The sequence below is a fragment of the Drosophila guanche genome, unplaced genomic scaffold (assembly GCF_900245975.1).
Source record: "Drosophila guanche unplaced genomic scaffold, DGUA_6, whole genome shotgun sequence".
Classification (NCBI taxonomy): domain Eukaryota; kingdom Metazoa; phylum Arthropoda; class Insecta; order Diptera; family Drosophilidae; genus Drosophila; species Drosophila guanche.
Window position 1 is genome coordinate 4,809,130 of NW_022995750.1, and position 13,449 is coordinate 4,822,578.

General features: G+C 40.5%; 2 protein-coding genes across 3 annotated transcripts; both read right to left on the reverse strand.

Moving 5' to 3' along the window:
- Positions 1-307: 307 nt before the first annotated feature.
- Positions 308-4,382, reverse strand: LOC117585970 (alpha-tocopherol transfer protein-like). The gene is made up of 3 exons (XM_034275779.1): positions 4,285-4,382; positions 1,279-1,583; positions 308-1,218 (listed from the first exon to the last, which is right to left on the reverse strand). The coding sequence occupies exons 2-3, from the start codon at positions 1,581-1,583 to the stop codon at positions 597-599; spliced, it is 927 nt and encodes a 308-aa protein (XP_034131670.1). The 5' UTR covers positions 4,285-4,382; the 3' UTR covers positions 308-596.
- A 3,205-nt stretch (positions 4,383-7,587) lies between these two features.
- Positions 7,588-11,281, reverse strand: LOC117586323 (odorant receptor coreceptor). 2 transcript variants are annotated; one of them, XM_034276314.1, is made up of 7 exons: positions 11,067-11,281; positions 10,056-10,364; positions 9,472-9,986; positions 9,187-9,412; positions 8,279-8,483; positions 8,059-8,214; positions 7,913-7,963 (listed from the first exon to the last, which is right to left on the reverse strand). In XM_034276314.1, exons 2-7 carry the CDS (start codon positions 10,361-10,363, stop codon positions 7,913-7,915), a joined length of 1,461 nt encoding a protein of 486 aa, XP_034132205.1. In that variant the 5' UTR covers position 10,364; positions 11,067-11,281. The 2 variants fall into 2 exon arrangements, with proteins under 2 accessions (XP_034132203.1, XP_034132205.1); XM_034276312.1 differs by lacking the exon at positions 11,067-11,281 and having other exon boundaries at positions 7,588-7,963; positions 10,056-10,363.
- Between the last annotated feature and the right edge of the window lie 2,168 nt (positions 11,282-13,449).

A 13,449-nucleotide genomic window follows, 5' to 3' on the forward strand; every position in this document is an offset into this window, starting at 1 on the left:
TTGGACCAGTGACAAGTTTCCGTTTTCGCTATCAATGTGCATGTTGCTCATAGTGGAGACATGCGACGCGACGAGTGAGTATGCTCTTGTATGCATCCCTGTGTCTGCATCTGTGTGTGGCCTTGTGGCAGATGCAATCAACAATCGGATAGCCAGTGCACTCTTTACTATATTCGTGGTCATCACTTGTACTTTAATGGGGCATTCGTTGAGAAATGTCGAGTCGTATTTTTCATTCCAATTCATTTCATTGTTCACCCACACATTTGGGACATCTCCTCGTTGCACAGTGTAAACGACATGTGGATTTTATTTATTCATTCCTTAATATGCTGCTGCTTCTTTATTATTGTAATTACTGCGATGTACGAATGAGAAGACATGTACGAGGATATATGTACGTACGTACGAGTATGTAGTAAATAGATGATAATGGAACAGGCGACAGAATGAAGCGTTTAAGCAAGAGTTATGCACATGAGCTTGGGACTTGGGACAAATGAGTGGCTAAAATATACACAAGTAGATACGCTTGAGGCTTGGTGCATGGGGCATGGGGCATGGGGCATGGAAGTGGGTATAGAGCGGATGCGGGATCAATCGATGTTGAGCTGACGGAAGGTTCCTTCCATGCCGAACAGATCATCGCTGGTCTTTGGTGCGCCGGGGCGCAGAGATTCATTGGCCTTCTTGTCCTCCTGTTCCTGGAACCACTTGGTGTTGTCGGCCAGCTTCTGCTTCCACCACTTATTAAGCTCCACGACGCTGCCAGCCTTGCCGCCGTACTCATTGGGCAAGAGATCTTTCGGCACCGCCTTGTAAAGACTTTCGATATCGTTGTGGAAGGTGATACGGCTGCGGATCTTCTCCTTCACGAAGGGCTTCACAAAGTTGAAGATGGTATCGACCAGTGGAGAGATGTTGATCACATGCACCTCCTTCACCTTCACCGGATATCCCTCCTGTACGGCAATCAGAAATTTCTTCACCACCGATGGCGAGAATTTGGCAAAGTGAGCGGCACTGGCTGGTGCCGCGTCCAGGATGAAGATGTCACCGGCAATACCGATTGTCTCCTCCGCCAGACGGACATCTCCGATCATCAGAGCCACCTTCATGGCGTCCAGAATGTGGTGCGGCTGGAAGTCACAGTCGATGCCTCGGACGAACGTTATGCGACGTCCATTGGGTGTGATCCCTGGCAGGGTGGGACAGTGTCTGGGGGGATATTAATGTTTTAGAAACAGATGCCCAGGCCATGGCAACTCTTCTACCTACACATAGTCCAGCACAAGGCTGAGCTCCTCACGATTGATATCCCGATTGGAGAACACTTCCGGTACCGCATTCCGCATCGTGTAGTACATGTCTAGCTTCTTCTTAACCTTCTCCAGGCTGAACTTGCAGCCGCGCAGGAACGTGGTCAGACGCATGTCGTCCATGTCCTTGGGCAGATGGGGCTGCGTCTCCAACCACTCGCGGATCAGCTTTATGTCACGCTCAATGTCTGCTGGATCCTCGGGCTCACGCAACTCCTCGCGAATGGTGACGCGCTGAGCGGGTGTGGGGTGTAGCATCATCATCTGCGGATGGGACATTTGGGTTTATTGATGGATGATGATTATATAATAATTATCATAGAGGATGTGAGCTTGAGTAAGTCAAACTTTAAGAGAATAAAACACTAAAAAACTTAATTATTTTAATACAGTTTCACATTTTATAAAGTTCTCTCAAGGTTCCACGTGTTTCCTTCATCTTTTTCAACAGACCAATGTCACATCTAAGGATCATTATTATGATGCTCCCCACATTCTACGGTCACGACGCTCCATTGCAACAATTATTACGTATTTTTTTATAAAATATCTGATTATTTTTGACATTTTAATTGCGCGCTTTCAAAATATTTCGCTCGTCTTGCGGTCACACGTCAGTGCCTCGATTCATTACTTCGCATGGAGCTATGCCCAAATATGCATTACTCCAGACCCGCCCCTGCCCCGAGCAGGTGTACGAGTACTTGGAGACCCTACTTTGCGTAAGGGCCACAACAAAATTAGCTGACATCGACCTCAAAAACTATTCATGGCTTTGTTTTGTTTCTCTATTGTTTCAGTTCGTAAGTTGCTTGTTCGATCGTCCATATAAGTAAACCCGAAATAAGTCACAAAATATATGAAGGGTTATAAAAAGGGGGAAATAAATAATTATAATGAAAATCTTATATAGTCATAGTGTTTTTTTGGGGAGCGTGTAATAATGGTAGGTACATATAATGATGTTTGCTATGTGTTATTGTATTACTGCTCTCTTATTACTCTTATTACTGCTCTTGTATACGCTCTTTAGGGCGTGATTTTCTGTTTTGGCTTGTTGATTTTTCTTTGTGCCTTCTTTTTAGTCATGCATGAAATTTTACTTTCTGCCATGAGGTAAATGACAAGCAACTAATAAAGTATTTTGAGCTGCCAGTAATTAAAGCAGCATTTCGAATAAATAATATAAAATAAACCATTTCTTTTACCCATTCTATTTTTGACTAGTTCTAGATACGTAAAATTGTGCACCATTGAATGCAAGTTGGTAGCAACATTTCCTATCCACATTTGAGCACTAAATTTATGTATGGCATGTAACTTTTTATTTATTTAAATATTGTATCGATATTTCAAAGTATTATTTCTTTGTAAGCCTTTCGAAAGTTTATGTATAACTAATCTACGGGTTTAGCGAAAGCATCGTAGATGTATTAAAAAAAATGTTGTATAAATTTGCAACACTTGAGACTCAAAATCGATTGGGGTCAACGGTAAACACAATTGGAAAAATGGAAAACGGAAAAGCTCTCGAAATAAACAAAAAACCTAAGCTCAGGCAAAGCTAAACTGAAACGATTTGATTTCGGATACTTTATGCCCCATTTGCCACATGCAGCTGCAAGTATGAAGTTGCATATTGCAACCTGTTAGAATTGCAATCACCGGCATGGCGGTGGGTTGGCGCTGATTTCTCAGGAGGAGGCACGTCTACACTCGAAATTACTGTATGTATGTATGTGGTTACAGCTGATGTTGCAGCCACTGCTAATGGCCATTGCGTCTGTTGCAAATGTGGCTGGCTGCCTGGCTGGCCTGCAACTCTGCTGCACATATTGCGAAAATCTTCAGCAAAACAAAACAGCGCGAAACCAGACAGACGATAATCAAGCGGCCAAAGAGTCAAGAAAAATGGTCAGAAAACTGGTTTTAACAACTCATTTTTCCTTCTTTTTGTCGGTCTTTTCGGGCTTCAGTGGAAGTGCTTTCGGTTTTAGGCTCTTGCGGCTTTTGTCTCTCCTCCGTACCCGTCCCCCTCTCTCTTTTTGGGCCATTTGCCATTACAATAATTCTGTTTGCCTATTTGTTTTGTAATGCCATTATTTTTTTAGTAAGAATTTCGGCAACATTTGTGGATAACATTTAAGTGCTTGCGATGGTCTGCAAACAAGACGAGTGTTAAACTTGGCATGAAGTTGCCTTTGAAGAGAACGAAGAATGAAGAACAATTTAAAGGGCTTATAACTATGAAGAATTTAAAAAAGATTTCCTACATTCTGTTTGCTCGAAAAGTTGGTCAAGCATCTGTTGAAATGATTCGGAAGTATCAATTCCAAAGATTAATTTTGTTTTCTGAGAATCAATTTCTTGCCTAATAGACATCATTATGTAAACATTATTTGAAAATGATTACTGTTCAAAGAAGAGCTACAAATAAAATACGGTTCCGTGGGAATCCTCCTGTACTTAGGTATGTATATGAGTTCAAAAGCTATGATCCTTTGGCTTATCACACTCTTATTTCATACACATCAGACTCATAAAAGACTCCCCACGAAATTAACTCTGCTCTTTACAAACCATGCCAAAATTATTTCTTGCAAATGTAATGCATTTTTAAAATTCTCTTAAGATTTTGACCATTGTTGGACAACATAAATCTCTTTTGTTATTATTCTTTGTCATTCAGCTTGAGTTATTTACACAATTGCAATGCGAGTTATTTTTCTTGTGTGGAATGTATAGGCCTCCGTTGTATGGTCTCCTCAAAAATCTTTCACTTCTTTTGTATGTCTGACATTCCACGCATGATTTGCACACTTTATTGCTTATATTATCCGTCGCACTCATTTATATTCCATGCATTGTCCTCCGCTGTACACATGCCAAGCTCCAGGCAAAGATTTTGGCACTTTAGAGTTATGTATACGAGAAATACTATGCGTGTGGTATGGGTAGGGCTCACCTTGGTTAGAGAGGGTTTGGTTAGTTAGTCAGTGGGTAATCCTTAAGTATCCAATGGACAACGCGATGTATGCTTGACACAACCGAAGCGCTCAAGACTTGAACTGAAACTGTATGTCTGTAAACATGTTTCGTACCACTTAAATACTTCCGAACGTACGCTCGGCTCGCACACGATTGCAACAACGAATGGCAAAAGAAAACCGAAAGCCATAAAACAGATCATGGCATGAAAATCGGTCAAAGAGAAAAATGCACGCGCTCTGACTGTTGTTCGCTGGAGGGAGGCGAGTGGAGAGTGGAGTGCTGCTGTTGGCCATTTGCGCAAGAGAAGTTCAATGAGCGGCGCAGACTGTTTGCCACGCTCCACTGCCGATCCTCCAAACAACTACACACCATGCCCCCTCTCAGACACTCCACATCGCTCCAGACACTGATCCAACACCCAGACACCAGACAGTGAATCACACCAGGCAGATGCCACGCCATGACTGGTACCTCCTTATTTCATTCTAAAACCCACCCTTGACGGCAAGCCAAGGACTTAGCCAAGTTTCACACCCACGTTTGTGTCTTTAGTCTTTTCTTTTCGAAGAATGTTGTGCTGTGGTTTCCGATTGGAGCTATCATTCGTAATATAAAGAGCTACCATTCCCACCCAATGGCACCTCTTGCTGCCAACATTCACATACAAAAAGTGCGTGCAAAATGTGAGCTATTATCTGTTAATCATTAAAGCACTGACACATGCATCGGAACGGATTGCATTACGTGTATTTTCTGTCATAATTGTTTCTTTATTTTGTAAATTTTCGACATTTCACAATTAAGCAATTAACTGCACATGGGGATCCGTAGACGCAGTCGAAATTGAAATCGAAGTTGAATTTCGATTTAAAGTTGTGCGAGTATCTTTCCACAAGTGTATGAATCTGAGTCGTTGAACTTGCCAGGCGTTTCCTCATTTTCATTTAAATACAAACGTAGATACATTTTCCATAACTCCAAGCATTGCGTTTTGCCTTTATTTTCTTCGCTTTTCTCTGGTTTTTTGGTTGAGTTTTTATTGTTCCACTAGCTGATTGCCAGCAATTATCAACACTTGTATTGGCCAGAGAAGGTGGCTTTCAAGGAGGGTTGGGGAACCATGGAAAGAGAGGGTGGAGGGTTTCGACTTTGACTTTGCATGCATTGAACTTGCTCTCGCCCTTTTTTTTTTGTTTTGCCTTGAATGTGAGACAGTGCAAATGTGGAAACAAACGTGAAGTCAAATGCAAAAAACCAAAGCAAACCGATACCTATCATGGCAGCAGAAGAAGTTGAAATGCAACAGAAAAAAAACACTGATGACGTTGGAGTCGTGTTTTGCGAGTTTTATGGGAGGTAGACGGAGAAACGGTAGAATGAATGAAATTATCTCGAATGGCATAGGAACACACGTTTGTTTTCCATCTGTTTTTGAGCTTGTGAAACAGATCTAGCTCTGAGCTTAGAAGGTGTTGTACGTATAAGAAATATTCATTAAATATTTCAATGGCTGTTCCTACTCGGATAGTAAGTAACAATTTAAGAATCTAAATTGTTCTGAAACAAAAATCATTCTCCTTCTTAAAAGCATTACATTACTTGAATGCCTCATTTCCTAAAATATATATAATTCAGTATGTTTTTGCATAAGATATCAGAAAATGTACTCCTAAATTGGGCTTAGTATTTAAAAATGAAACCCAATAAAAACCATTCCAAAGAAGTTGAACTCTGAAATTTCTCCATTATGCATTGACACTTTCTTAAACGAAATAAAAATAACTCAAAGCGGTAGAATTATGTAAACGAAACTGGTGATGTGGTATGGGGTCTATAAAAGTGTCATTAACTCAGTCGAATGTTAAAAATGGTATGAAACTCGTATGGTGTGGTATGTTGATGACTTGTACCTCCTGTTTTAATGACTCTATTCGTGAGATGTTTAATGTAAAACCCCCAAAAGAAATCGCACTGAGAATTGGCAATTGAGGCTGAGACAAGAACAAGAAGAAGTTTCTTTACACAAAATAAGCAAAACAACTAATAGCACAGCAGACTTATAAATTAAGCGGAACTTCTGGTGTTGCTGTTGCTGCATTGCCAAAGTCAAGAAACTTTCATTGGTAGACGAAAGTCGGCCCAATAAAGAAATTAACAGTAAGAAGTGGCTGGTTAGGAGGAATGGGAGGGTGACTAGTTAGTATATACCATACCACGACGCCTTACCTGTACTTCACACACACTCTGACAGCGTAAGTTGGAGTCTTCCGTTGTTCGCTTTTCGTTTTTGAACTCGTAAAAACGGAGGGTATTATGGCTTTGATAAGATGTTTGTAACAAATAAAAGAGAGTTGATTTTTGATATATAAATCAAACATTTGGCCTCGTATTTGTGCAGTTCTTTAATGTATTACCATCAATTTATATCAAATAAGATACACATAGGATAAACCTATCATATTGCAACCAAGGAATGATTAATTGGCAAGTGTATATACTGCTTCTGTGCCCGAGCTCGACCTTTCTTTCTTTTTGTTTTATGAAAGCTGTAAGAAATAAAAACTTTTGGACGAATGTAGCGAGCGTGGCCGCATTAAAAGTTCGCGTTGTATAGCGTTTTCTTAACTCTTAACTCTTAGCTCTGTGTGTGTCTAGAGTTCAGTTCAAGCAGCCAGCTCTGCCCGAAGTTGGGCAATTTGGAAAACCATAAAGTGCGCTTTCAAAATTTCAACAAAAAAATATAAGAGAAGTATATGAAAATATATGAATGTACATACAGGTATGTACATACATAGATATATGCTATTTGAAATTACATTTTTGCCACATTTCGTTTAATTGTTCGCATTCGGCTGCAATTGTGGATGATTGTTAAGCGCTTCTTTTATTGCGCCAACTCACTTCGCCAATTATTGCGACTGCGGCTGCCAAAAAAATAAATTATTTGAAGAGATGGAGAGATGGAAAACTATGGATTTTGATACATAATTTATATTCAATTAAGTTCGTTTTGGCCATGGCAGCATGCAACTGCTGTGAAGCGTGTGATGGCTGCGGCTGGGCATGAGTCAGAGTGTGCATCGTTAAGCATCACGGCATGCAACACGTGGAGAAGGTCGGTCCAGTGCCAAATGATTAAGTTACACACTAACCCTAAATAAACCCCAGCTCAAACATCTGCAAGAGGCTGTAATATGTGGTTACACAGAGAAACCATAATTATCCTCCACATTAACTCTTAACACTTACTGACTGGCTTGCCGCCAACACCTTTGCATTTTCACTACACATTTATTTGGTTTGCATCTTGAGTTTACATTGAAAGCTCTACATGTGTACAAAAATCGATAAATAATTCAAGGCTTCTATTTTGCGCCGCAACATGCAAGTATTCCAGGTCCCACGAGGCTTGTCCTTCGTCCTTCGACTGGATATGGTATAAAATATATAATTTGCGTTATAATTGCTCTATAATATGTGCTTTCTTGAGGGGGAGTCGTTGCAGAGGGTTTTAATTTGGGGCTTAGCACAGTGGCTCCTTGGCATTCGCTTTCCAGGCACAGACAATCCATCAATCCATCAAGTCCATCAACATGAGCTGCTCACTTGAGCTGCACCAGCACCATGAAATAGGTGACAACGGCACCCAGAACCTGAAATGCAAACAAGGGGTTAGGGGTTTTAATGTATTTGTTACTTTATTTATTTTCCAATCGAGTGGAAGTGAAGTCCAAATCGAATAACGTACCGAGGCAAACAAATCCAGCGAGACGGTAAAGAACTTGGCACCCGATATGCTCATGGCCTTCTGGCACTGCTGGCACACGATCTGAACGAAGGTCTTTGCCTCCTCGGAGCCATCGTACCAGTGGCAGGAGTAGGCGGCCTCCATGACAGATGAGCTCTGTGTTGCACGCAGCCTCGAAAGTTAGTAATTCTGTGTGGAATACTCAACCCGACACACTCACCTCCTCAATCAGGCGATTGCCAAAGATGCAAAAGTGAAACACCTGTGCCAGGGCATAGCCCAAATATCCAACAACCGAAAAGGCGTAGACATTGACTCCGGTGATTTTCGTTGCCTGATAGGCGAGCAGGGTCAGCTTGATGGTCGAGGTCAACATGTGCAGCAGCAGGGCAGCTCCGTAGGTGTCGCCAATGGCAGCCACCAGCCTGGAAAAGAGAGTGGCAGAAGGGGTAAGAGAGTGGCTCTATAAGTTGGTCAACAAATCACGAATTTAGACTTTACAAGGCAAACAATGGGCAATGGAAGGTGCAGCCTCTGGGGCAGGATACGATGCAATCATTCAACAGAGAGTCAAACTACAAGGATTGCAATTGAGGAAATAATAGAGGAAATCAAAAAAACTGCAGCGAGCCATGGGCCAACGACCATTGAATGCTCTGATTCAGTGTTTTTCTAGCTAAGATAGAGCGATAAATAAATTGATGAGCTTCAAGAAAGAATTGGAATCAAGAAAAATATAAAACTAAATTGGTTTGCAAATAAGACAACTGATATAAGTTATTGAATGTCCAAAGATGTCTTTAAATTTTGAGTTAATAAACTACATGTAGAGTGCACAAGTCAAATATTGTAAGCTTAAGTAAGAAAACTAGTTTTTACTCAAGATGGATAACTACATGGGGACTGGGGAACTTGGGAAGCGACTCTTCGATAGCAGTTACCTTCAAAACTTTTGATTTTCTCTCACCGAATGCAAAACCAATTTCAAGCCCTGAACCTCTTAACTTATTAAGTTCGCAAAATGTAATCACAGCACACAGGCACTCCATCTTTCTGTCTGTCTGTCTGTCATTCAACCGAAACAGAACAGAAGCCCAGCCATAATCTAGATGTACAATTTTTACTCACCGCACAACGTGCTTGTGTCGCTCCACCCAGTACTTGATGGCGCTGCGCACCATCATCTCTTGTTTTTTGGTCAGGCCATTCGGATTAGCTCCGTTTGCAGCACCGACGCCGTTGCCATTGCCATTTCCAAAGGATTGGAGTGTGGTCGGTGCACGAAACTGGGCGCCCCAATCGGCTTTGGAGCTGTACACGCCGGACATGTCCATGTCGGTACCGGGATCCTTTTCTGCAATTAAAATCCAGTAGAACAAAGCAATTAGTGGGTATGTGACAGAGGACACTCACCCTCATTCCGGATGAGCTCGGACTTGGACTGTGCCGAAAGGGATCTGAAGAGAGCAGCCGAATTGGGTCTGTACGTGTCCAGGGAGGCGGATAGCTCCATCAGTGGCTTCATGATGCCCTTCAAATGCTGCAGCTGTTCGCAGGCAAAGATCAGCCAGGAGCAGAACATCACGTCGCACAGGTTCGAGTGAACCATCGAGAATAAGACGTAGTAGACCTGAAAGGCGAAGCTTATCATGTAGAACATGCCATGGAAGGCATTCCACGGATAGAACGACTTGATGGGCAGTCGTGGTATTTCCACGGCAATGCTCGAGTTTGTGTCATGGTCAACCACCATCTTGACACTATCCCCAAAGAAGGTAATGGTGGTCCAGGCCGTCGCTGAGAGAATGGTCGTAAGCATCACCAGAAAGAAGAGTCTCCGCATTTTTCCCAAAGCAATCGAGTGATAGCGGGCATCCGACTCCGCAAACAACGGATGAGAGTTAACCTGATTCCAGATGTTCAGAGTTCTGCAAAGGAATAAAAGTAACTTTCTGGGTAATCCCTATCCCTCCTCAATAAAAAGGGACCACATTCACCTGTAGAAATTCTTTTGATTCACAGCCAAATATATAAATTTGGTGATGCAATGAGTAAAGAACAATGCGGTAATCGTATTGCCCGACAATTCATTGACTTCCTCTGCATTCAATGCCATATTAACCAGAATAAAGATGAATTGCATCAGCAAAAAGACCAGATGAACCGAAGAGTACACCTTTTTCATGAAGCCGCTTCCTCCGGTGAAATTGTGCATGAACAGGCCCGAGTACTTCATGGCCCGTATATTGGGCATCAGATCGGCCACCAGGCCCGTATACTTACTGGGCTGCATTGGCGTTGTCATCCTGTCAGAGATGGAAGCCAACCGGGGAAAATCAGAGACGAAATTAATTGGGTTTTCGCCAATTTAATTAGCAATTATTGCAAATGGATTAAGTGGGGTGGATGGTAAAAATCTCTGCTAGTGGACAGTTTTTCGGGCTTTGTCTGATGTCGTGGCTCAAAGGAAAAAGCCAGTCCCCAAATTTATTCGATTTCGCATGTTTTATTCATGCCAAAAGACCAATTGATTCCGTGCTATAATTTTTCTGTTTAATGAACAGTCAGAATCGTGTTTTCCATCAGATTCATTGAGCCAAGTAATCGGTTAAGCTCTCAATAATTTTAAAGGAAAATTCATTCAATTTAGTTGTGGTTTTATTTTAGAAAATTATTTTGATACTCTTGAATATTCGCCAATGTAGAAATTTAATAAAATAAATAAATAAAAAATATTGTAATCGAAAATAATTAGTTAATGCAAAAAAATTCGTTTATTTTTATTTTTGATTTTTGAAATATTGGTACAGTTATTAATTGAATAAATATTTAAGATTAAAAAAATTTTTAAATATATTAAAATTGTAACTTTTGGTTTCAAAATAAATTTTAGTTATTCAGGGGAAATATTATCTAAATATTAAAAAAATCAATGATGTATCTAATTGATGCTTATCTTTAAAATGGCCTTTTAACACTAAAACCCAATATACTTTAAAGTGTTTTACCTTGCAGTTTATTTAAAAATAATTAAAGTCTAATTGTATTTCAGTTTCTTAATATTCTTAAAAAATATTTGCTGCACTTTTAGTCAAACATTTCACACACTGGAACCACTTTCAAAAAGTTATAGAGAATAATATAATATCTGATTTTATTTCAGAGAAACCGCAACGAGAACAAAGTTAACCTGCCAGCAAGGCGCCGTCGACGTTAATGAAATGTGAAATCTGAAAAGTTAACAAGTTTTGCTCCTCATCCGCTGAGGGTTGCGGTCATTGGTGGTGCACATAAAGACGTGTACTTTGAGGACAAAGTTCCCACGGTTGGGTTAAGGCCACGTCCCTCACACATTGGTAATGAAAATATATAGACACATAGTTTCCTTGTCTGAAAAGTTGAATTTTTAAGCACGCCTAGGCCGCGTGGTATATAGGACCAAGTCCGGCTGCATGGTGTGTGCGTTCCCACAATTAAATCGAACGCCCTCAGACCTGTCGTCGTCGTCTACAGGTTCATCTTTTTGTTTGTTCAGAGGGGCTTGGGTCTGTCTCTGACTTGAGTCCACGCGGCGTGTGCGCAATGTGGAAATGGAAATGGGAAATGGGATATATGGAAATGCGAGGCTTCTCTGAATATGGGTTCGGCTCTGACTGTGGCTCTGGTGTAGCATCTGTGGTATCCAAACTTATGCAAATTTTAAAAGCATCGATTATTTTATTATGCCTGTGTGTATTTGTTGGACGTAAGTGCCGGCCAGAAGCAGACACCCAACCAGTGTGTCACAGATGCCCCTCTCCAAATTGCTGACCTAAAAAAAAGGAAAGAAAAAAAGTAACATGTATATATTTACATGGAAATGTGTGGGGCCGTGGCTAGTGGCTCGACCTGATGGATAGTTCACGGTTTTGCTGCCAGTTCTAGTGTACTAAGTCTCAATGCGTTCAGCCAGGCAGCGAATTCAAATCAAATCTCCTGGGCAGGGCAGGAGGCCACAAATTACGAGGTTTTTGATAGATAAACTGTTCGAATTTTATTTTAAGAGTGCATTTCATTTGAAATGATTGTAAAGGTGTTTGTAGTACAAGTTTTAAAGGATTTTATTTTATTTAAAAAGACAAAGAGCTTTTTAGGACTCACAGACTATATACACCCAATGAATGTGAACCCTATTAAGGCATCCTGTATTTAATTTATTCCAGGCCTAAATGGAATGGTACATGCTTGGTAACACAAATTAGAGAACGGAAAGCACAAAACAACTAAAAGTATTGGTCAACTACCATTCACGTGTGGTGGATGCACATCCCTAACAAGTTTTAACCAACATAAAAATGTTTTCGGCGACGTGTTTCAACGCTGACAAAGCACTTACCAGTACGAATTTCGAATGTATGTAGTCGTAAATAGTCAGGATGTAGGGGATACGAGTGCTGTGGCAGTTAGTTAGTTTATCCTCCTATTCAGATTGCTTTGAATATACTGTACTGTACGGGTATGCACGTATGTATAAGCTCCCACCCACGGATCGGAGGACCTGCCTGGCTCACGGATTATACAAATGCTGGGATCTCACGCACACCAATTAAATTGTGAATACCAGTACCCGTTTATGCTCGTATGTGTGTTTTTGTGGGGGATTTAACAATATTGATTCAACATTTAATTGGCCCTGCAAGTGAGCCAATTTCAACCATGTTAACCAAGTTCCCACATGAAATTTTCGCCACTTTTTGTTCACGGATATTCTCTTTTTTGTGGGCTGTCGATTTATTTTTATGTTCTTTCCACTGAAAATTTAATTACACAGATGCGTTGGCCTCAATTAGCTAACCGCGGAAGTCGTATCTGGTCTGCGCCCTGCATCAACATTATTATTCCACAAACAAAAACACTCAGTAGCCGTAAACTCATTTGATATTTCAATTCATTCAAGTACACTAATGGGGTTTAATTTTTTTATTGTAATTTTCTTTCTTTTATAATAATTAAAAGGCATTCTTTTATTATTATTTTGCAAATTAAATTTGACGGTTATGGACTACATTCCTCCCTCCCTTGAATTTCTTATATATATTAAATACATTCATGATATAACTATAGTCCATTCCATTGACCTTAAAGATCTGTTTCTTTGTCAGAGAGTGTATTCTGTACTTAATTATTTTCTTATCAATTTGAAACAGAATAAAGTAACCGAAATGTTCCTTTAAATTTATAACATTTAAAATAACATCAGGAATACAATTCATCAAAATAAGAAACCCTTCACAGATTCCAATATTTAATCCTTAAATGTGCCACCCAAAAGTAGGCAACACTTTTCTTCTCACTTACTCAGACATAAATAAGAACCGCATTTAAGCCCAAAACGAAAGGCACACTGGGACT